At 41.0% G+C, this 23,274-nt stretch overlaps 1 protein-coding gene across 1 annotated transcript in view; it reads left to right on the forward strand.

Annotated features, from left to right (window-relative positions):
- The window catches only part of LOC116302109 (axonemal central pair apparatus protein HYDIN), a 53,335-nt gene that overhangs the window by 28,286 nt on the left and 1,775 nt on the right, over nt 1–23,274 (forward strand). Inside the window, exons 38-66 of the mRNA XM_031711317.2 lie at nt 569–788; nt 1,603–1,767; nt 2,673–2,894; nt 3,540–3,709; nt 4,211–4,876; nt 5,450–5,748; nt 6,463–6,731; nt 7,041–7,381; nt 7,926–8,070; nt 8,824–9,117; nt 9,653–9,890; nt 10,399–10,908; nt 11,241–11,515; nt 12,083–12,372; nt 12,946–13,380; nt 13,778–14,002; nt 14,389–14,699; nt 15,236–15,383; nt 15,605–15,812; nt 16,209–16,457; nt 17,054–17,223; nt 17,820–18,018; nt 18,610–18,879; nt 19,233–19,538; nt 19,907–19,990; nt 20,220–20,429; nt 20,876–21,039; nt 21,930–22,080; nt 22,941–23,171. Coding sequence (XP_031567177.2) covers nt 569–788; nt 1,603–1,767; nt 2,673–2,894; nt 3,540–3,709; nt 4,211–4,876; nt 5,450–5,748; nt 6,463–6,731; nt 7,041–7,381; nt 7,926–8,070; nt 8,824–9,117; nt 9,653–9,890; nt 10,399–10,908; nt 11,241–11,515; nt 12,083–12,372; nt 12,946–13,380; nt 13,778–14,002; nt 14,389–14,699; nt 15,236–15,383; nt 15,605–15,812; nt 16,209–16,457; nt 17,054–17,223; nt 17,820–18,018; nt 18,610–18,879; nt 19,233–19,538; nt 19,907–19,990; nt 20,220–20,429; nt 20,876–21,039; nt 21,930–22,080; nt 22,941–23,171 — 7,465 coding nt within the window. The remainder of the gene's footprint in view (nt 1–568; nt 789–1,602; nt 1,768–2,672; nt 2,895–3,539; nt 3,710–4,210; nt 4,877–5,449; nt 5,749–6,462; nt 6,732–7,040; nt 7,382–7,925; nt 8,071–8,823; nt 9,118–9,652; nt 9,891–10,398; nt 10,909–11,240; nt 11,516–12,082; nt 12,373–12,945; nt 13,381–13,777; nt 14,003–14,388; nt 14,700–15,235; nt 15,384–15,604; nt 15,813–16,208; nt 16,458–17,053; nt 17,224–17,819; nt 18,019–18,609; nt 18,880–19,232; nt 19,539–19,906; nt 19,991–20,219; nt 20,430–20,875; nt 21,040–21,929; nt 22,081–22,940; nt 23,172–23,274) is intronic.

The following is a 23,274-nucleotide window of genomic DNA, read 5'->3' on the forward strand; positions in this document are numbered from 1 at the left end:
AGTCATTCTTACACTTTACTGAGGAAACGCAAACACTTCAAGTGTTTTTCCAGGTTATTTCCTGAACTTTTTACTGTTTCAAACTCTCTAAGATGAAGCGATTAAATCAAGAAATGATTTGTAGTATGCATTTCAAAAGTGACAAAAAAACTCGTCGGGTGGTTAGATTGTCCTCACTGTTAAGCTCAAGTGTCGAAATTAGAAGAAAAATAGTTAGCTTATTTTTGGTCTAACTAGATATAAACGGTCCCTTGACTTGATATAAATACTCTGGTAACTGTAGAGCTTTTAAAAAGGTTGACGTCCGACTATGTCTTTTACATTTGTTCCCACACTGGCTTCTAGCCAGGCTCTACAGATACAACCGTGTTTATATTACAGCATAAAGACGAGCGCGCGTAGGTCTTATTTTTCTTACTTTTATAGAGGTTATGTAATGACGCTCGGAAATACGCATTTTTAATTTGGATTTCACGAAATATGTTAGGCGTGAATATATCATTGTTTTGGACAGACAAACAAGAAGTTGTTTCATGGTTGCTTACATATTCTTCTAAATCTATTCAAGGTTCAACCTATTTGAGTCAAGTCTACGTGAGATTGATAATGTTCTTCAATACTGGGACCGTGGTACTGGTACAATCAACAGACCTGATACACCCAAGTCTGAGGTCCAGGATCCAGAACCACCACCACCACCGACTGGGTTTAACAAGAAAGGACGAGCTGACAAAAAGGAAAAAGAAAAGGAAAGAGAACGAGAAAGAGAAAAGGAAAAAGCCAAAGAGGTGCATACATTTGAGCCATTTTTTTGCCTTTCTTTAAATATATTGTCATCTGTGACAAATCATTCTCTCTTTTAGATTAAAAGGGGATATCTTTGCTACAAGGTCAACGGGAACATACCTAAGGGACTTCCCTTTCACGATTAACTCAACTAAATATAAATATGCGAGACCAACTAAAATGCGTATCATAACAGGTGCTTTTAGTGTGCGACTACACCAATCAAAGTCACCCAGAAACATGTTCATACAAACTAGCTAATCAGTATAGAATATTAAAACAATAATATTATACAAAGTTCCACATTTTCCCCTGTACGTGTGTTTAATATCAGGAGTGAACAAGAAACAGTTTAAACTCAAGAATTCGTCACCATCTTGTTATAGTCAGCGTCAAAAACGGGATTTATGAATTTGATTTAAAATTCGTTTGGGTGGCCTTGGTTAAGTAGTTGTACTGTAAAAACAGTCGTACGTTTTCTCACTGGACTCTGAAGACTGTCTAAATGTCAGTCACCACCAACCACAGTCTTTCTCAAGACTACGCTCACCCGGACGATCACTTCACAACAAAGTCATACGTTTGGTTTAAGAAGGCGCGAAGATTCAGATTTTGTTTTCAAACAATTTCCTAACGTGCGCTAGAATAATCTGAATTTAAAAGTCGACTAAATTTTAATTTTTGACTATTCACAGTTTAAATATCTTTATCCATTATGTTTATAATTTACCATGAGTAAGACTTTAAATGAAAAGTTCTAAAGATATCACCCTAAACTAACTTAACTAAACCAACTATATCTGCCATTTTTTAAAGGCATCTGAGTCGCCATTATCAGGTGGAAGCGGTGAACACGATGATGAAGAAGATAAAAATAAAGATGGTACAGGGGTACCTAATATAATGTTAGAAGTCCTGAAGCCACACGAACAATCTGATGACAAGGCCGTGGAAAAAGGAATACTTCCTACCTATGAAGAGGTACGCACATACCAAATATTGTCCAAGTACTCAATATTAGACTCAATCAAAACCGTATACGGGTACGAAATCTATCCCCACCTCACCTCACCTCTCCTCATGGCCCAAAAACAACATTCATTTAATTTAATTTTTTTTTCTTTTTCTTTCTTTCTTTTATTATTATTATTTTTTTTTTAATTTAATTTTTTTTATTTATTTATTTATTTATTTCATTTTATTTTATTTTATTTTTTATTTATTTATTTTATTTTTTATTTTTTACAAGTTCAAACGAATATGTCAATTTACGCTGCTTATGCTTTTTGGTGTGTCTTTGAAACACAAGATGGTTGAAACTTGTGCTTATAAATTTATGGCATGACTTGTTATTCTTAAATTCAATGATGCTTCAGGTTCTTTAGACGTGGGCCTCTGGCTCGGGAAACCGAGAGCAATCGGCCTGTGTGCTCGACCATTTTTATTTTTTAAAGGGGCACTTGGATGAAAAATCCCCAATTATTGAAAGTCCAAATAAATGAAGTATTCGAGGATAATATGACTCAATTATGACTATGTAGTTTTATTAGTGATTTTAGCATGGGAGCCACTTGCAAATGAGAAATTTTGGCTCAAAAGCGAAAAGAACAATAGGGTTGAGTAAATGATGTCATTTACTCACAATTTAGATGCTGAATAAAATTGCTCATGTTTATCGGGCACTTTTTGCTGTGAAGAAAATATGTTGCATGGCTACTATTGGGGCCATATAGATAAGTTTAACCAAGTTTCAAGGCATTTCCAATTTTCATCGATTTTCATCCAAGTGCCCCTTTAAGTTTTGTCGTGTAATAGTGTACTTCTAACTTTAAAATTGTGTAAACATTACTATGATATTGTTAATTGTGATTATGTTTGATATAAAGGTTCTAGATGGTCTTGGTCTTGGTCCACATGGTCCACCCATCCCACCCCCAGCATCATTCGCTGTCGTTCCATATCCAGTACGTCGTCGGCCTCCTTTAGGGTCAGACCCATCGTCACATTATGTCTTCGTGGCTTCCAGTCCAGATGACCCTAATGCCATTCAAGAAGACAAGTCAAAGGAAACAGAGGCGGATATAGAGAAGACTTCTGATAGAGGACAGGTAAAAATAGAAAACTGCGTAAAGCAAATCCCATCCCATTCCATCTATCCATACAAACACTTCATCCTGTCCCATCACTCCTCATCCCATCCCGTACATCCAATTATCAATATACCCATGCCATCCTGTCCCATCACTCGCCATCCCTTCCCGTACATCCATCTATTTATCCATACATACAGGGGCGGATACAGAATTTTAAAAAGGAGGGTGGATAATTTTTAAAAAGTTCTTTTGAGCCTTCTTTTTACAGTGCAAAGGATTAAATTATAACATACTTGTGAATGCAGCTAAACTTTGACTCTTGATATGTTTTGTAATTAGATGCAATCATATTCTTCTATTTTCCTAAAAATATTCACTTTTTCTTTAAATAGGGGGCGTGGAAATCCGCCCAATCCACCCCCTGTATCCGCCCCTGACATACATTCACCCCATTCCATCACTTGCCATCCCCCATTCTATCCCATCACTTGCCATCCACCACATTCTATCCCATCACCATGCATGCATCCATCCATCCATCCACCCATCCATCCATCCATAAACTCACCCAGCCATTCAACTATCCCATGCCATTCTATTCAGGCCATCCAGTCATATTTCAGCTGACTTCCACTTTTCCTTTTTTCCCCTGCTACTCAGGATCATAGCCGTAAGGGAGCTCGAAGCAATCGGGACAAAGAGGAACGAGAAAGCGGTGGATCTAAGACACGTCGCGAGAGGCAGAATTCTGCTCGGAAAAGCAAGCTTGGTAGTCATGGAACCGCATCACCACCACCAAGCGTTACTCCTGCCACTGAAGAAGAAAAAGGGTAAGAAATTACTACAGAAGTTCAGTCTGATCAGATACAAGTTATTAGGTCTCTTTCTTGATTCGAGGGTTTTTCTTCAGGTTCTCGAGTTTTTCTCCCTCTGCGAACCCTAACACGCTATATTCCAATTAAACCTGTGAGTTAGCAATGCCCTGATTTTGATCAGCCACGAGGTTGTTTCAGGGTTTCAATAGAATTTAAATATTTTGATTCAAAGGCCTTGCGTCGAAGAGCATTGAGTTGGGCCAAACACCGATTTGATGAAGAGACCCGGACGATCACATTTACAACAAACTTCAACACCTGGGTTCAAACCATTTACTCATACAGAGACTTAACTAACTCTACTTACATTTAATGCCGAGTCCAGGGATAGCACCCGAGATCCCAGAGGTGACAGAAAAATCTACCATTGCTACACTCCCCTTGATTCCCAAGGCAATGATAGAGATCTTTAGTATTAGTATGACTATTATCTTTCTAATTCTTCATTGTTATTAGTGAGAGTACAGCCATCCAGATTGCACCTAACCTCGTATCCCATCGCTGGATCATCCAAGCCAACGAATCAGTGACCCTACGTATTCGCTTTAAATCAGAGGAACTCGGTCAGTTCGATCAGACTCTGAATTTCGAAATCGTTGGCACGAGACGACGGTATCAGTTGTTCTGTCGTGGAGTGTGTGCTTTCCCTTCCATCAGCCGTGAACCACGCGTCGTCTTTCCTCATCGTAAAAAGTACCGCAAACCGGACGAAATCGTTCATAAGAAGTACATACTGAGTAGTGAGACTTTCGAGTTTGGTCCCCTATTGTGCGGCAAGACGAGAGACAGATATAGAGAGGAGAAGTACCCAGAAAATATTGAAAAGTTGACTGTAATGAATACCTCCCCACTTGATGCAGAGATAAGTTTCTGCTTCCAACAAGATAGTACCGCCACAACATTTTTAATGGAACCACCAACAATGAACCTGAAGCCGGGCCAGAGTGAGGAATTATTTATATGGGCGTACCCCAAGACGTCAGGGTACTTCGAGGATGCTGTGGTGTGCTGCATACGTGAGAATCCAGAGCCAGTAGTGTTCAAGATATCTTGTAATGGTGTTCGTCCTGAGCTGGAACTCGACAGGAAGCAGCTGCAGTTTGACCGTGTTCTCTTGCACAGGTAAGCTCAACGTTGAATTATTTCAGTTAATTTCAGTTGTTATGCATTGTTATTAAGACATATAAGAAAGAAACCATTTTTCGTCCTTATCCGATTCATCGCAGCTGGTTTTTATGGCCGCCATGTTAGCTGAATTTCAAAACAAAATATTTTCTTTGATTTCTTCTATTGTATCACCCAACATGGCGGCCACGTCTTATATTACCTCATGTTCAAAGGTATGATTGTAAACCACCTTGTTATTCTTTACATTACATACATTAGACTACTGTGCAAAACTTTCGTTTCGCTCTCTCAAATTTGCTCTCTCAAAACCACTTGTGCATGTGGTTTCTTAATCGACATTTGGAGATGACTGTGAACTGCTCAGGGCACAAACATAGACGAACACGGTCGCGCCAAAATCACTGCCGGACCAATCGCATTGCGCGAAAAAAACTTCAGCCAAAAACGTCAGCCAGAACACATCACGGCACGCTTACGGCACCGAGCTTTTCACAGTCATACGACAACTGCTCTAATGTTCAGTATTACGCATTCACCTTTAATGCTTTATATTCTGTTTTGAATCAGGAAAGACACACGCACGATCTTCCTGCGCAACAGTACTTTACTTCCAGTGGCCTGGCGCATCAATGGTCTGGATAACCTTGGAGATGACTTCTCTCTAACAACTGAACATGGCATCATCGAACCCAAGGCAGAGTATGCTCTACAGATGCACTTCAGGGCGATACGGCCCATTAATATCAAGAAGATCGTTCGTCTAGAGGTTTCTGACGTGGAACAGATAATGGGTCTTGTACAGGCGGAGAATATTCAGGTCCATGCTGAGGCGTATGATGTGGCGTTGGATATGAGCTTCCCTAAAGGTGAGAATTTCTTTCAAGACAATTATTATTATTCATAGAAGTAATTCATCACTCCATTTTATTTGTTTTCCACACATTTATGTCATCCATACATTCGTTTGATCATCAATAAACACATAAAGGAACTATAAACACATACATGTGTAAACGCACGGACGTGGTAATAGAGACTTTTAGCATCAGGCTTACCCCTAGGGATCAGGCCCAGAAACACGCCCGCAAACAAAGAGAAAGACACAGCATCAATGAAATTCAATATGGCGGCTCTTGCAGCAACAGCTTCGTTATGACGCCTTGCTAAATGTCGAAAGTGTGACGAAAAACGCCTAACAGCGAACTGCAGTTTGGGGTTTGTGGTACCTAGCAAGAACTTCGTCGTTTCACATCGCGTCAATTTATCTCATCCCATCCATTTACCTATACACTCAATCATCCATCCTTTCTCATAACTGTCAACACACACGTCTGCCGGTGTCGAAATAGATATAGCATATTATATGTAAACGGGAAAATTTATAGCCATTTTTTAACTGCTATTTGTCAGCATTATTATTAGCTGCACAGTTACAATGGGAAGCCATACCACTGCGGTACGTTCCTACCGCGTTGTAAGTTAGGTCTGTTAGTAGGTATAGCATAGGTTCTTAACTCATAGTAGGACTGCAGTTCGTATATTTGTCCAGCATCAACAACAACTGTTTATTTTTGTTTCAGGTGCCGATGGGGGTTTAGATTTCGGTGTTCTTAAAGTCATGGACGAAACCAAACAAACTTGCTCGCTGAAGAACAAAGGCAGATTTGAGATCAACTTTAACTTCGTGTTTGAGAGCATGGAAAACTGTCCAGCAAACGTGGAAGAATTGTTTACAGTGCTTCCCAACCGAGGACCTCTTCTCCCCACCGACCGCCCCACCCAGGTACAGGTCATATTTAGGTCCAAGAAAGAGGTTACCATCAAGGAACAACCTATACTCAAATGTCAGGTATGGAATCTTCCTAACTAACGTATTTTACTATAGCGCAACCTCCATATTACGGACACCTACGGGCAAGAATAAAGTGTCTATTATATAGAGGTGTCCTCAACATAGAAGTCGGGTATATAAAGTAAGTAATGTATGGTAATTTTGCCGCGACCTAAATATCTGTCCGTAATATAGAGGTGTCCGTAATATAAAGGCGTAACGAGTGGTTTCACTGTATTAGTACAAAAAGCCTGTGACAACTGGTCGTTAAGTAGAGGTTGGTCGCTTAATAAAGGTTCTTATATGTACTGTGTTTTGTTTTTACAGATAATAGAGCCGCACCTGGGCGAGGGAGGGGAAGTAATCGCCAGTATTCCTGTCAAGATCTCCGTTCGTTCCGTATACAGCAAGTACTCTATCGCACCAGTCAGTGACATCAACTTCGGAGCCATGCTGGTCAACACCAAGAAAAGCCTCTTATTTAGCATAGAAAACAAGGGTGAATTCGACTTCCGGTACTCAGTCCTCAAGATGATCAACACGCTCTCACAAGGTCGACAAAGACTGGGACCACCTGGAAAGAGAGTTAAATCACGTGATGGTTCTAGTTCTGGACGATCTCAAGAAAACAAGCCACCGAAGCCTAAACGAGCTGATTCAGTTAAAGGGTAAGACTAAGTCAACATCAGATTCCATAAGCAAATACATTTAAGGCCAGAACATACTGTGAAACTGTTGCGCGCAGCGTTGCAACCAGATTTTTGTTGTCACTCGTAGCAACTTTTCCTGCAGCAAAACTATAACTGTCCAAAATGTCATTGCAAGGTCATCGCAGTTCTCGCTTCGATGCATATGCACGGTTACCTTTCTAGTTGGCGCAGGGAACCGTGAAAGCAACTGTTCTGGCAGCAGTACTCAAGAATAAATAAATTTCTTTGGCCCAGAACATTACGCATCAACGTTACAGCTCGTGTCCACACGATGAAACCACTTGTTCGTAACAATGCGCGCCACACAGTGCTATAATGTGATTTCGTGTAACCTTGCGCGCATGGCAGCAGTTTCACAGTGTGTTCGAGCCTTTAGTTGTCACTAGATGCCACTCAAACTCACGTGACCAAGTAAGGCGGTCTACATAACTCAGGTTCATCAACCGTTGAGTCATTCCGCATTCCAAGAACCCCTCAGATTCATTTGTACTTTTGCTTATAGGGCTGATATATCTGCTGGTGCACCCAACATCCGTCTACAACTAGGCATGTTCACCTTGTACCCTGCAACAGGAACAGTACCAGCTGGAGGTACAGTGCAGATCTCTGTTGATATGGTCGCTGAATCACCAGGGTTTTCTGAAGAGGTAACTTTAGTAACCCTACTTTTATACTTTAAAAGTTTATCATTGGACTACTTAACTTGGGGCAGAATGTTTCTTTATTCACATCAAGGTAGCTTAAGAGTTAAAAAACCGGTAAAGAAAGAAGGACTACTCAAGGGAATGACTCATATTCTGAAGAAAAAGTAACGCCCATTCTTATTACGTTTGTCGCTCCTAATACATTAAAGAAAAATAGGGATAGCGATGTTAGTGTTTTTCGAGTTTATACAATTTCAGACCCGACATTTTTTTCTTGTGATTTGGCTTCGGTTTATTAAATTTATGACAGTCGGAGCTACTGATCTATTAATCGATGCAAGGCAAACCTCTGGCTTCTAGAAGTTGTCGAGGTCGAAGAAATTTGATAACTGCTGTAAATATTGAACACAAAACATTAACCCGAATATTCATCAACTCCTAAAGGCGCGATTACATGGAGCAATTTTCTCTGCGACTTGTCTCACAACGGCGTTGCGACACAAGTTGCATGGAGCATTGCAGCGTTTAACCTTATAGCGCAATTTGAAAAAAAGTTGGGAGACAAGTTGCAGTAGCTTTTGCGAAAAGTAGAATTCGTTTCTACTTTTGATAAAGATAAAAACTCTTGCATTGTGTTGCAGAGAAAATTGCAGAGAAAATTGCTCCGTGTAATCGCGCCTTACTCTTTATAAGATATCCTATTACTCTTCTATGGTGTATATCGTTGTTCAAGTATCATTCCCATTTCTTCCACAGGATATTGCCATTGACATCTCAGATCGTCCACCATACGACCATCCCCAGGGAATCCCTTACAGGCTGATTGGCGAGGCGTGTGTCCCGGGTATCTCTGTTATCAGTCCTTCAAACATTGGATCAATCTTTGAAGAACATCTGATCGTCAAACAGTTGAACTTGTTCCAGTACAATGCTCATGATATAACCAGTGGATCAGGAGTGTATGGAGAAGACGAGAACAAGTTTATCTTCTATAATACTATTGTTGGTAGAAAAGCCAAGGCTCGCTTCAAGATATCTAACACCAATAAGGTAATCATTCATTCTCTCATTAAATTGCCATTTTGTTTAAAGGACGTGTTTCTAAAGATTGCATGCGCACAAAAACTTTTTGGACCGAGTACCAAAAATAATACTTTAATTTTGTAAAACCGTTTATTTGTTAATGCTCCGATTTCCTTTTGTTTGTACACCGCTGTACTCTTTGACAAGAGCGGGTCTGCAGTCAAATATTACAGCAGGGCCCGGTTGTACGAAGCCTTGATAGCCCTATACGGCGGATAAATCCTTATCCAGTGAATAAGCCGATGTTGTCGTGCAATAAATTTATCCACTGGATAAGATTTATCCGTTGGATAGCGCTATCCAGGCTTCGTACAACCGGGCACAGATGAATAAAATAATTAGGGCGTTTCTTGCTCTTGGCTCACCCATGCGCGGAAAGGATGCGTAAGTCCTTAAGACAATTTCCATTGGATTGACTTTGTAATGGTCCCCATGCTTACTCCACCCTTCCCCTCCTGTCCCTTTCACATGAACCAGCTGTCAAATGATCATTTACTTGCAGGTTCCATGTGACCTAGTGCTGTCTGTCAAACCCATCTCCAACAAGCCGTCCAATCGCTGGCACGACGTGTATGAGATCGAGCCCCAGCGTGCCTCTATACCAGCCCATGGACACATCTACACCACAGTAACCTTCATCCCTCCTTCAATGCAGACCTACTTGGGGATATTAGAAGCTGCTGTGGATGGGATGCCGAGTGTTGTATCCAAGTATCGTAATCTTACCTTTGAAATTCAGGGTATGAATGGAGTTTATTGACTTTATCATGTTCCTCGTTTTAGGCTTGAAAAACTTACTTACTTTCCTCAAGCCTTCTACTTCATGTTCATGAAAAGTCCCATATTATAGCTGCAAAGAATGGCTGAAATTCAGCTTCCGCTTGCTTTTATGGTTATGATATCTGGAACAACTCCAATTGTCTTAATCGGGCTTACGTTAATCAAATTAATAACTACTTCGACCGTTGAAAACACCTTGATTGGCGGAAACCAAAAAGCCCAAACGTTCGGTGCTGCGGGCAGTTGTTTCGATCGCGTATTTTTTTAAATGTCTTTTAAAAGGTTCATTTAACTATTTGTTTAATGATATTTCAATTTTGTCTTTTACAAATTGATGTCATGGCTCTCAGTATTCATATAAGCGGTGTAAATCTCTGTTAATTCTTTGCACTCTCAGCAACTTAGCAGCGTTGCACATTTAATCCAGTATCTTAAATCTGAAATTAAAAGGTGTTTTCTTTATTTCAGGCGAAGGAAATCTTCCACGAATAACCATCAAGAAGCCCACAGCACGTAATAAGAAAGGTTCCTCTGTTCTTCTCTTCAAAAGACTTCTCCTTGGAAGAACCCAGGTCATGTCTCTGGTCCTAGAAAACGAGGGTACCTTATTGTCACGTGTAACCTTGAACCTCAAGGACCCTAATGGGGTCTATAACATCACCTGCGCAGAAGGCACCAAGGCGTTAATGCCTCTAGAGCCTAACGAGGATACTGCAACATCAAGCAAAAACCGCAGTCTTTCTGTCGTTGTTCCTATGGGGACAAAAGCAGAGTTCCTTGTAGAATTCACCCCCAATTCCAACGGGAGGCTCGTTGGAGAGATAAAGTTGGCTGTTATCGATAATCCTTATGAGGAGAGCTCTATACAGCTGACTGGAGAGGGGTACGAAGATGATTTTACCATTGATAACATTCGTTCTGCTCGTGAGATTGAAGATGAAGCTTCAAGTATTATTGAGATTGCGGAAAATGCATCTGGTAAGATATAATATCTGTAGGGATATGCTACTTGTTTTACTACCATTCTGTTTTTAAACGCAAATCCTACACTTTATCAAACCCTGAAAAAATCTTTTTGCTGATAAGAGGTCGGCTGTCTCACAGATCGGAATGGAACTGAGAGTATTGCGTTTTTCGACAGAAGAAAAAGGGAGAACCCGGAGCAAAACCCTCGAAAAAAACCCAGCAAACTATATGATGTCAAGTCAAAAAATCGAACCGGAGACCCCCAAAAGAGAGCTGAGTGCTCTACCACTACATCACCCTTTAGTCTTATCAACATCAATCATGTTTCTTTCTCTTTATTTCAGCTTCACGAGAGAACCACATCAAGTTCAACGACTGTCCAGTGGGTGTACCCAAACAGCTGTCATTCACCCTCACTAACCACTCCACCACAGATCCTGTACGCTTTACCTGGAATCCACCTCCAGAGATCACATTCTCTCCCTGTACTGGACATCTACTCCCTGGCTGTGCTAAAGACATTAATATCACTTTGACTTCACCAAAACCAAAGGCCTTCAAGACACAGAATATTCCTTGTAAAGTGACCAAGATAAAGCTGGGAGAATCACAGGATAAGGTAATGAAAAATATATAATGGCATGGTAATTTCACGCTCTATGATTGGTCCATAAATAAGGGTACGGACCTTGCACTTTGTTGGGACTACTTCGACGATACGACTGTCATCTTTGATCGCAAAATATAATGGGGCGACCAGGGGCGAAATAACGCTTTGCAACAGTATTGAAAGTCGATTGATATTAACTGCCCACCACAAGTTAGTACAACAAATGATGAGTTAAGACGGCACATCGATCATAAAATAAAGACAATTCACCCCAAACTCTACATATTTTGCGTCGTATTTGTTTTGTTATGGTCCCTGGCAAGATGACCGCCGTATCGTTGAATAGGTCGATTGTTTGATGAATTGTGATGGATAGAGGAACGGATGGCAACAGATGAGAACACTGCGTTTTACCTTGTGCAAACAAGGGATCTTCATTCCAGATATGGTTGTGATTTGAGGACAACAAAAAATCATAATACCTCTTGTGCAACTAATCAGTCACCACACAACTAACCAAGACACCCTTGTTTCTCAAATTAATAAAAAAACTGATTGTGACGTTTTATATTCCAGCCAATGGACTGGGATGACAGGATGCGTGTTGTCAAGTGGATTGACCTGACACCTGAAGAAGCAGCTGGTAAACCTGATGATGATATACCAGGAAGTGGACAAAGGGCACAGAAACCTGGCAAGAAGAAAGTGATTGAGGTTGAGCCTGAGCCGCCATTTACCCCAATAGAGAACAGCACGCGTGATCTGGAACTGCTTGTTAGTGGTTTGTGTGACTATTCCAAGATGAGGTGTAAAATCGAAAGTATCCACTTCAAAGACACGCTCATGTTTCAGACTAGAGTATTCAGGTATTGATGACACTGGCACCTGTAGAAGTGAAATATATGGTCTCTTTTTTGTATTCCATCCATCCATCCATCCATCCATCCATCCATCCATCCACCCACCCACCCACCCATCCACCCACCAACCCATCCATCCATCCATCCATCCATCCATCCATCCATCCACCCACCCATCCACCCACCAACCCATCCATCCATCCATCCATCCATCCACCAACCCACCCACCCACCCATCCATCCATCCATCCATTCATCCATCCATTCATCCATCCATCCATCCATCCATCCATCCATCCATCCATCCCACCCACCCATCCATCCATCCATCCATCCATCCATCCATCCATCCATCCATCTTCCTTGCATCATTTCTTTCGTTGCATCCTTTGTTCCTTCCTTCCTTCCTTCCTTCCTTCCTTCCTTCCTTCCTTCCTTCCTTCCTTCCTTCCTTCCTACCTACCAAAAACATAAGTGTTGAACAAGTGCTTCCTACATTCTAGCATCAAACTTTTCATTCTTTTGAACTCTAATAGTTTTATGATGTCAAATAACTTGGCTTTATACTTTTGATCTCAGTTTCACTGTGGCCAATAAAGGTGAAGTCCAGTTCGACTTCCACTGGGCATTTGAGAGTCTTGGTCGTGCAAAGACTGTCAGTCTACCAGATGCTCCAGTACCAGTAGCCACTACAGAAAGGACTTCTACCCCAGGTGGACGCTCTACCAGCCAACAAACAGCACGACCAAGTACCACAGCCACTGGGTACTCCTCTATTGACCCCTCCAAGGCGCAACCATCCGGTAGACCGGCATCATCCATGGGTGGTAGACCGGCAAGTGCACTAGCATTGGCATATGAAGCTGGCAGCATCGTTAGTGAGGGAGGCGCTGACATATTTCCATTCTCTATTGAACCAGAGAATGGTTCTATTCCTCCTGGGAAGAAAGCAACCTTTTTAGCTAGGTTCGCACCTCTGGATGTGATGGACTACGAGAGCACATTGATATTTAGGTAATAAGTTACAATTGAAGCTATCAGTTTTTTAAGTCTTTAGATTTTTGGTCCACATGCCACCCCCTTCCTTTCCGCTCATGAAGCCAGTAATGCTCCCAGATATATTTTCAGAGATCATAAAATTTGAAAATCTTTACATGTCTAGAAATGTTTGTTTTTACACGTGCAAAATAAATTTCTTTCTCGGAAGTGTAACTCCAATCACCCAACCTACCATAGTCTCAAAAACAACCTTTTTCGTTTTAATAGATCTAAAACTCCTAGTTCATTGCTTCGAAAACGTCTGAAAACTTTCAAGGATTGTTATACAACGGAAAACAGTTATAAAACAGAAAACGTAGCACATTATTCTTTATATACTTACTAACACAAACGTCTTCTCTATACTCTTCAGTCTGTCAAATGCCCAGCCTGGCAAGGAAACCGTATCTATTCCAATTCGAGGGCGTGGTCTCTTACCGTATGCACACTTTGAACTCGCGGACTCAGATTACATATCAGGGGGAAGACGTAATCCGGAGCTTCCAGGACCTCGTGGGGCTCCCCCCGGATCCACCCTCGACCAGAATACTAGAGTGGTTGAGTTTAAGTCTTGTGGTGTCAAAGTAAAGAACATGATGTAAGTCCCTTTAATACTTAGTCTATTTTGAGTTACGAAGTTCCAGTGTTAAAAAATACTCTCAATATTCTTTGCTTCGAGAACTACAATTATCACTGCTATATTGGTGGTATTTAACAAAAGACTTCTCATTAGTTTCCCTTTTTTTTTTTTCTTTTTTTTTTTTTTTTTTTTCTTTTTTTTGCCTATTGACTCTAATGGCAATGGTTGCAAACAATTAATCTTATTATAAGCCTTTTCGCTAAAAAAAAGGTTGACTACTCTTTCATGTCTTTTTTTTCGTACAGAACGTGCCACTCCTCTAGCCCCCACCAACCCCTCCCCCCTCTCCAACTTCTGGCTCCTCTATCTCTGGTCATCTTGTGTTAACTATTGTTCAATTTTAGGCGTTTCTTCGTGTTCAATCCAACCAACCTTTCCTACACCTTCACCTGGACCAACGAAGACACCCTAGATGGTAACCCCCCTGACCAGTGTAATTTCCGGTGCCTCACCCCTCATGGGGCTATCCACAGTGGCAAGAAAGCAGAGACCGTCTTCGAATATGTGTCTGAATCACTAGACTTAGTCGAGTCATTCTGGAGGTTCTACATCCCTGAGCACAACATCTCTGTTCCATTTATACTGGTTGGACACACCTTTGAGCCGGCTCTATCATTTGATAGGTCGCATATTAACTTCAGGGAGATTCTTGTAGGTCAGTAGATTTCTTTGTCCAGGATTTTTTCCTTAAATATCTCCAAAACGAAAAAAAGTCCAACTGCAGATATATATGGATGTACCCTTTATCTTCATGTATGCTAAAATTAATGAATGGTCAATGCTTAGCGTGCGTATGTCTAGGTCTGAATGCATTGCGTAAGAGTCGCACGAGGCGTAGCCAAGTGCAGCTCTGCTTCTTGGGTGCTTAAGCAACCTTCCAAGTGCATCCAGAACTGGATATACGCACAACTAAGCATTTACCATTGCTTTTATAACATAGTAAAACGTAAAAAGCATTTGTTTATCAAAAAAAAAAAATCACGTCAGCGTGCACAATTCATTTCTGAATGCACGTTCACTCACGCTTATTAACCAATCAGAGCACGCAATATATCGTGGCTATGTTATAAAGCGTAATAGTGCATAGACGTAGTCACTATGGACACCCAGTGTGGAGCATTTGGACATCTGAGGGAAAGGGGTTATTTAGCGGTACCCACATCTCATTTTTCCCTTACTGTTTATATTCAGGACATCCAGTCAATCAGACAGTCTTCCTTACTAATGAAGAGGACAAGGCCTTTAGCTTCTCGTTCAAAGAAGAATCCCTGCACACAGATGGATATGCGTCAAGTTTAGCTGTGGAACCAATGGCAGGAACCATTGAACCCAAGTCACGGTAAGTTGCTTACTGGAAGTTCCTTTTCATTGAGTGCATACTCGTTTCTAGTGCCTCGTTCGTTAGCTAGCAAGAAAAATCAGAGGTCTTCGATATAAGTACCATTTCCTTTGCTATTCCTTCCTTCCTTCCTTCCTTCCTTCCTTCCTTCCTTCCTTCCTTCCTTCCTATCAATTTTTCTTTCTCTTTATTCACACACTAACATCCAATAATCCCTTTAGGCTTCCCATCGAGATATCATTTTCTGCTGTTGTCGAAAAGGAGGTCAACTTCAATGTACTTTGTAAAGTGAAAAAGAAGACAACACCCCTGACTCTGAACGTCAAAGCAGAAGGCTATTCCATGAATGCACAGCTGTACTGTGAGGACTCACTGGGCAACAGAGTGGCTCTCACTGCTAAAGGAACTAACAGGATTAACCTTGGAGAGGTAAGATGTTGACTTGTGTATTCAAGGGTAAAATAGATGGAGGGTAAGAGAAAAGGCAGGAGAGCAAAGGGGTTAAACAGATATAAGATGAAAAAGAATATGAAAAACTGTACTTAACATAACAGCAAGTCATTGTTCATTAACACATGAAAATATATGTCATTATAATAGATTAAAAAAGCAGATACAAACGTTTTGTCTTTCTAGTTATAATGAAATGAAACTTCATTAACATATTTGGACACTTTCAGATGGTTCTTTAACATCTATGTGGTCAAAAGGCTAGATATCGTTGAACAAGAAATCATATGCCGAATGCAGCGAACTGACTTTTTTTTCAATCCTAATGCGACCTAATATTCAATATCATGATTAATCTACCGCTTGCTCTTCCAGGTTGAGATCAATGAAAAGGTTATTCGATCCCTGTTTGTTGTCAACTCGGGTAAATTCAACTTTGACTTCTCATGGGAGCTGACCAATCGAACAAAAGTCAAAGGGATACACCGACTAAATGCTGCTGAACCGGTCCTCTCCATAACACCTGAAGCTGGTACTGTACCATCTAATTCACGTAAACGATGCCAGTTGGTGTTCTGTCCACCTTCTCGGCTGTTGTTACAAGGGTGTGATTTACTGCTCAGGGTAAGTTCTAAATCTTACATAACATAGAAACATAGAGATGCCTTTAAAAATAACGGCCGTACATCGGACAATGTCCGGCCAGAAGTGGGAAGTGGGACGTCAAATCTTTGCCTTGCCGGTCATTTTGACCAGTAACGTTTTAGCAAGAAATGAGATATGACTAAGCTAAAACTATTGGCCTGTGATCATGACCAGTGACTGATCAGCCATTACTTTAAGCCCCATGCCTTTGTATGCGGGTATGGTCAAAAGTATTATTGTAGGTGACGTCACAGAGAGAGTTAAGGGCAGATTCCTTATGTCTATGAGAAAGTCACGGTACTGATATGCCTTACCTAGCCGTGTCGAAATATCTTCATTAGATGAATGTAAATTTTCGCAGTGATAACTTTGCAAAGGACACACAGTGCGATCTTCGTCGCTAAACTTAAACTTCGCACGCATCTCATCGCGTATCCGTGCCATAAGTAAGATCGTCACAAAAACAACAACTGAAAAAATACAGAAATTTAGACTGCAAGCAAATTTTTATCAAAAGATAAAGAATTGTTTTCTACTTTGATCGCTACTAATGCCTTCTATATATTCTCCCCTAGATAACGAATGGTCCTACATTTAACATCAGCGTCACCGGAAGTGGAGCTCAACCAGGTCTTCATTTCTCGTTCCTGAAGCATGACTTTGGACCATGTTTCCTGTATCGCGCAGGCATGCCACTACACAGGACGACGCTGTTCATAAAGAACGAGGACAAGAAAGACATAAGGTAAAACTTGTCTCAAAAAGTTTGACTTCCATGAGTATGGGCTATACAGTCCAACTACCTTTGGGAATGTTCAAATGGTCGCTAGGATGTACTGTGCTTCCTTGCTTTATAATGTTAACACTTACACAAAACACATATTTTTCTTCTACATAGCGCTTTCTGGTCGCATAAGATAAAACGGTCTTTCATCTCTGATGCATACGAGACAGAGAGGATTTGAACACATGACGTATGGATATCGTTGTTTTATGCCACCATAAGTCAAATTGTTCAGTAGAATTTTATGAAAAAGCGCGCGCAAATGCTCAAGCCAGTGTTTTGACGGAATAAAACGCGTGCGCAATCCAACGCAATTAGTTCTATGGCAATAGTTGGAACAAAATGTCTTGATTCCACACTAAACGAAACGATTCAAAGACTCAGTTCAGTTGCGCCTCTTTTCCTAACAAGTTGACTGGAATTATATGTCATTGGTTCATAAGACAGAAAAATCCCTTGGGATTATTCCATAGACAAGATTAAAACAGATATGCTATAAATCGAGCTAATCTCCAAAACAGAATACTAGTATCATAATTGTAATTGTCTTTCCATAGTGTTGAGTGTCATTATGAGAATACAGCATATCTAGAGGTCCACTCCGACCCTGGTGTACTAGCACCAGACGACACCATGGAAGTAGAGTTTCTTTTCTACCCACGAGAACCTAAACACTATCATGAAACCATCCCTTTTGAGATCAATGGTTTGTCTACCATGAACGTTGAAGTATTCGGTGAAGGAACTGATATGAAGGTACATAACACATTATCATTTCCGTTCTTCTCACACTAATCTAGTGGATTTATCACGCCTATTGGGTTGGTTATAAAAGTTTTTTATTCACGCCTAATTATTTGCACAGATAATGAGACCAAATAGTATTTGATTAAGAAAAGCCAAAACCAATGATCGTTGATACGCGTGCATCTATTAAGTTCTGATGCCTTCATGTTTGCCTTCCTAATCTTTGCGTAAAGCGCGCCCACTTGTTTGTTTGTTCCTTTGTTTGTTCGTGCGTTCGCTTGAATGCTTACTTGCTTGTCTTTGTGAAGTTTCTGTTTGTTATAAAATTGAGCATACAAATTCAAATCAAAAGTAGACATTCAACCACGTTTAGTCTTCTAGTGCACTCACTCATTTGCCAGTCCTTCCATCTTTCCAAAGTAGCCTTTGTATATTTAAAAATTTAAAAGATATCCTTACTCACCACTTTCGAAACCCATCCAGCAGTCTTTGTCAATGCTGTTAGTTCTGGCGCGCAGTCTCGTTTTCAGATCTAAATTGTGTCACAGATTGGCGGAAGTTGATTGGCCAAAGTCACGTGTTCTTTGTTTGTTTTACCAGGTCGAGGTTGCCAACCCTTCTGACAAGAAAGTCAGCGTTGGTGCGTTACGCATTGGTCAGACTAGTCATAAGACAGTCAAGCTAATCAATAGGAGTCCCGCTCCTATTTCCTTCACTGTAGCAGTCACACCTTCAACTGTACAGCTACAGCAGCCTAATGTCATCTCTATTCAACCTACCAATGAAATCACTTTACGTGCTAATGGAGGGACGGGTAATGTGGAGATCTCATTCTGTCCTAAAGTACGCATACCACAGTTTACTGAGGAGGTGAGTTGATGTCTTTGTTGGTGTGCAGAGTATCGAGACATGGCTTATATTTATCCATTCATCCATCTTTCCAAACGCATTCTTCCAATTTCCAATTCCAATCCATCCATCCATCCTTCCATCCATCCATCCATCCATCCATCCATCCCATCCCTCCGTCTCTCCATCTCTCCATCTCTCCATCCCTCCATCCATCCATCCATCCATCCATCCCTCCATCCAATCCCTCCATCCCATCCCTCCATCCCTCCGTCCATCCATCCATCCATCCATCCATCTATCCATCCATTTTCTGAATAATGCTGTTACGTTGGCTTCAGGATAAGATGTGCTAACCTCCTCTTCCTCTACAGGTAATGCTAGAATGTGCTGGTATGTCCATCCCAATCTTCGTGATAACAGGTTCCTGTCAGGGCATCGAGATCACCCTTGATAACTACTCTGTACCCTTTGGCGCCGTCATGTACGGTAGCAGAAGCACAAGGCAGCTCATCATGCACAATACTGGTGATGTGGGCGCAGCCTTTGCGTGGAACGCAGAGAAGTTCGCGCCAGACTTCAGTATCAGTCCTACTAAAGGATACATCTCTCCTGGGATGGAGGTACCTTTCCAGATCACCTTCCATCCTACTGCGGTCCTCAATGATATCAGATACGAGGTAAGAACCATTACGAATTCAGTTTTAAGGGTGTGTTTGAGGGAGAGGAGGCATTAGTATCAGTCCTGCTAAAGGGTACATCCCACCTGGGATGGAGGTACCGTTCCCTACTTATACCATCCTACCGCGGTCCCCAATGATATTATATACGAGGTAAGAACTATTAAGAATTCAGTTTTAAGGGCGGGTGTGGGATAAGAGGTATCAGACCCATAAAAGGGTCATATCACATGAAATGGATGTACCATTCCCGACTTATTCTATCCTACCACGGTCCTCAATGATATCAGATTAAGGGGGCGTGAGGGGGGCCTTCTGGGATATGAATCAACGCCAATCCTAAATTCTTTTTTCTGCTATTTTCTTAGGGACTTCGGTGTGCAATTGAGGGTGCAAAACCACTGAAACTAGTGTTGACAGGGAGCTGTGTGTCACAGACGCCATTAAAGGAGGTACTGCAAACATATTCATTTATCGTTTACAAACCAGCTCTAACAAATCTTGGTAAATAACTTGCATTGTCACCAACTTTAAATACGCTTGTTAGAGCGATGTGAAAGCAAGTTTTGCGTTTCAGAAGATCATGAAGTTGTTGGACGGAAGAATTCTAACTGCGTGTCCCTATGTTGTCCCTTTTGTTTGACCTTGCTTTAATACAGATTACTATTGTAACTATGCTAGGTTCTCCACTTCACCACCCATGTGCGCACGCGTGAAACTCGTAACCTCGTGATTCATAATCGAACCAATCAGCTGTGGATGCTGCGGCCTGTGATCGAGGGTGAACATTGGTCGGGTCCAGACTCCATCACTGTTGAACCACAGCAGAGTAAGAACTATGAACTGACGTACAGACCTATAGTCATGACATCAGAAGGCAAGAAACACACGGTTAGTAACCAAGTCAGGTATAGAACGATCCTGGCTATGCTTGAGTGTCCACACAAACAATGGGTAGTTTTCCTAATGGAATAAAGAATGTCCGTGAAATACCATGCCATGACTTAGATCAGGCTGGAACATGTTTCAAGGTATCGATATTAACACGATACATCAAGATTTATATATTTTGCAGTAAAATTCCTTAGTTTCAGAACATGCAATTAGTGTTTTACTACACTACCAGAATCCCTTGCACACTTTCCTGAGACAATTACCACCAATTTTATCTCGTGAAGCATTCTGGTAGTGGTAATACAATGGCGCCTTCATGCAAGCAACCCATTAGAAGAGCTGAAATGAAAGTGCTGAAAGGCTATGTTCTCTAATCTAAATGCAATAAATGAATAGTTAAGGAAAAGCATAATACTTAGTGTATGTCATTATTGATCCTGCAGGGTTCAGTGTTTTTCCCGTTACCAGATGGTAGTGGCTTACTGTACAACATAACAGGCACTGCTGAAGGTCCCAAACCCGTCAATAACATCTTGAGGGATGTGCCGTGTAAAACTCCATATACTGAGCTGCTTACTGTGTCCAACTGGCTAAGAAGACCTCAGAGGTAAACATGTCATTGTTAACGGATAGATAACAGTAGATGATAGTAGTTGAAACAGAAATTGCAAAGACAAAAACAAAAACACCAGCAGCATCAGCATCAGCAACAACACAACGGTAGTAACAACAGCAACAAGAACAATAGCAGCAACAACAACAGCAACAACAACGACAGTAAAAACAAAAACAGCAGCAACAGCAACAAGAACAATAGCAGCAACAACAGCAGCAACAACAACAAAAGCAGTAAAAACAACAACAGCAACAAGAACAATAGAAACAACAACAATAGCAACAACAACAATAGCAACAACAACAGCAACAACAACAATAGCAGCAACAACAGTAACAACAATAGCAACAACAGCAACAAGAACAACAGCAGCAACAACAACAGCAACAACAAAAACAGTGAAGACAACAATAGCAGCAACAACAACAACAACATCAACAACAATAACAACAACAACAGCAGCAACAACATCAATAGCGACCTTAAGCTTTTCAAAGTTTACGACGGCGACAAGAAGTGTAAAAAACTTTACTTTCAAAGTCTGCCTTCCCTCTTGGATGAGTTTAGTTTTACTGACAATGTTTTGAATGAAATCTCCAATGAACAGAACCCCATAGAGAAATAACTTACACTTCCGGTTGACGTCGCCACCGTAGATTTTGAAAACCCAAGGTCGCTAATAACAACAGCAACGACGACAAATGCAACAACAAATACACCATGAAGAACAGAAGCATGAAACAGAAACGACAGCAGTATCTGTACACAATATATAGAAACAATGGCAATAATATTACAAACAAAGTTGATGCACATATTACTATTAATAAATAATTGTCTAGTTGTTTGAATCCATTTTGCCCTTTACGTTTTTCTGCTAGGTTCCGTGTAGTCATTGAAATGATCAAACCAGAAAAACCAGACAACGCTACCACCATCAAGGGTCTTGATTACATCGACGTGCCTGGCCTCTCCAAACGAGACTATAAACTGAGCTTCTTTGCGCACAAAGAGGGTACCTTTAGCTCAAGGGTAAGAATTTATGGGACCTTATCCACCATTTTCACGTCTTGGAAACTTTGTCATTCCCTCGAGTATTGTTTCTTTGTTTATCAGTAACGTTTGAGGTAAACATCTGTATGGTTGAGTATCAAACGAGAAATTTTATACTCAAGGAAAATGAGCAATGATATAACTGCTATGTTAATTACTATTTCAATATGACAAAATGATATAAAATAATATAATGGCACGTGCGTGTGTAGTGGTGCAGTTTTCGTATGACTGTGAAAAGCTCAGTGCCGTAAGCGTGACGTGCCGTGACCGTCATACTTGCTAGAACTTGAATTGGCTGATTTTTTTCACGCGCAATATGATTGGTCTAAAAGTGCCGTGATTTTGGCGTGACCGTGTCCGCGCCGTGTTTATGCTGTGTTCTGGGTATTTGATTGGATGGAGAGTAAATTCTCGTGCAATGTTATTGGTCTGGCGTATCCCTTGCCGTGTCACGACTGTGTTCGTGCCGTGAACTTTTCACGGTCATACGAAAACTGCACTATGCAGATCTAAATCACGCGGCATTAGCAAAGCTTCACATAACTGCGCGCGCAAGTAGTGTACAGAAATAAAACATGCGGGGATTAGCAGAACTGTACATAGCATGTGTGCACGTGTAGGTGCAGATATAAAACATGCGGGGATTAGCAGAACTGTACATAGCATGTGCGCAGTGTAGGTGCAGATATAAAACATGCGGGGATCAGCAGAACTGCACAAGTTTTCTATTTCTTGACTTTTGAATGTAAAACAGATTTACCTACTGTTTCATGGATAAAGTCTTTACACTCCACTCGTAATGATTCTAATTACGTCCCATTGCTCTCTGTGTTTAGGTAATCTTCCGTAACGAACAGAGCAACGAATACTTGTTCTATTATGTCAGCTTCAAAGCAACAGCACCTGGTGTCATGTCTGCCATAGAACTCTCTACTCCTGTCAGGAAAAGCACTTCCCACGTGGTGACTCTACACAACCCTCTCAACACACCCGTTGGCTTTAACTGTCAGTGCTCTGTATCAGACGTGCAGCTGCCACCAAGCTTTACTGTCCCTCCGTTATCTGAGGTATTTATTATTCCATCTAAGAATGTTTAGGTCTTTACTTTGGGTAAAACATATCTCACGAGAATACATCTAATCCCTTTGAGGTTTATCAGAAAAGAAAGTT

Source organism: Actinia tenebrosa, unplaced genomic scaffold (assembly GCF_029948245.1).
Source record: "Actinia tenebrosa isolate PJP-AT-01 unplaced genomic scaffold, QUT_ActTen_1.0 PGA_scaffold2__45_contigs__length_23673736, whole genome shotgun sequence".
Classification (NCBI taxonomy): domain Eukaryota; kingdom Metazoa; phylum Cnidaria; class Anthozoa; order Actiniaria; family Actiniidae; genus Actinia; species Actinia tenebrosa.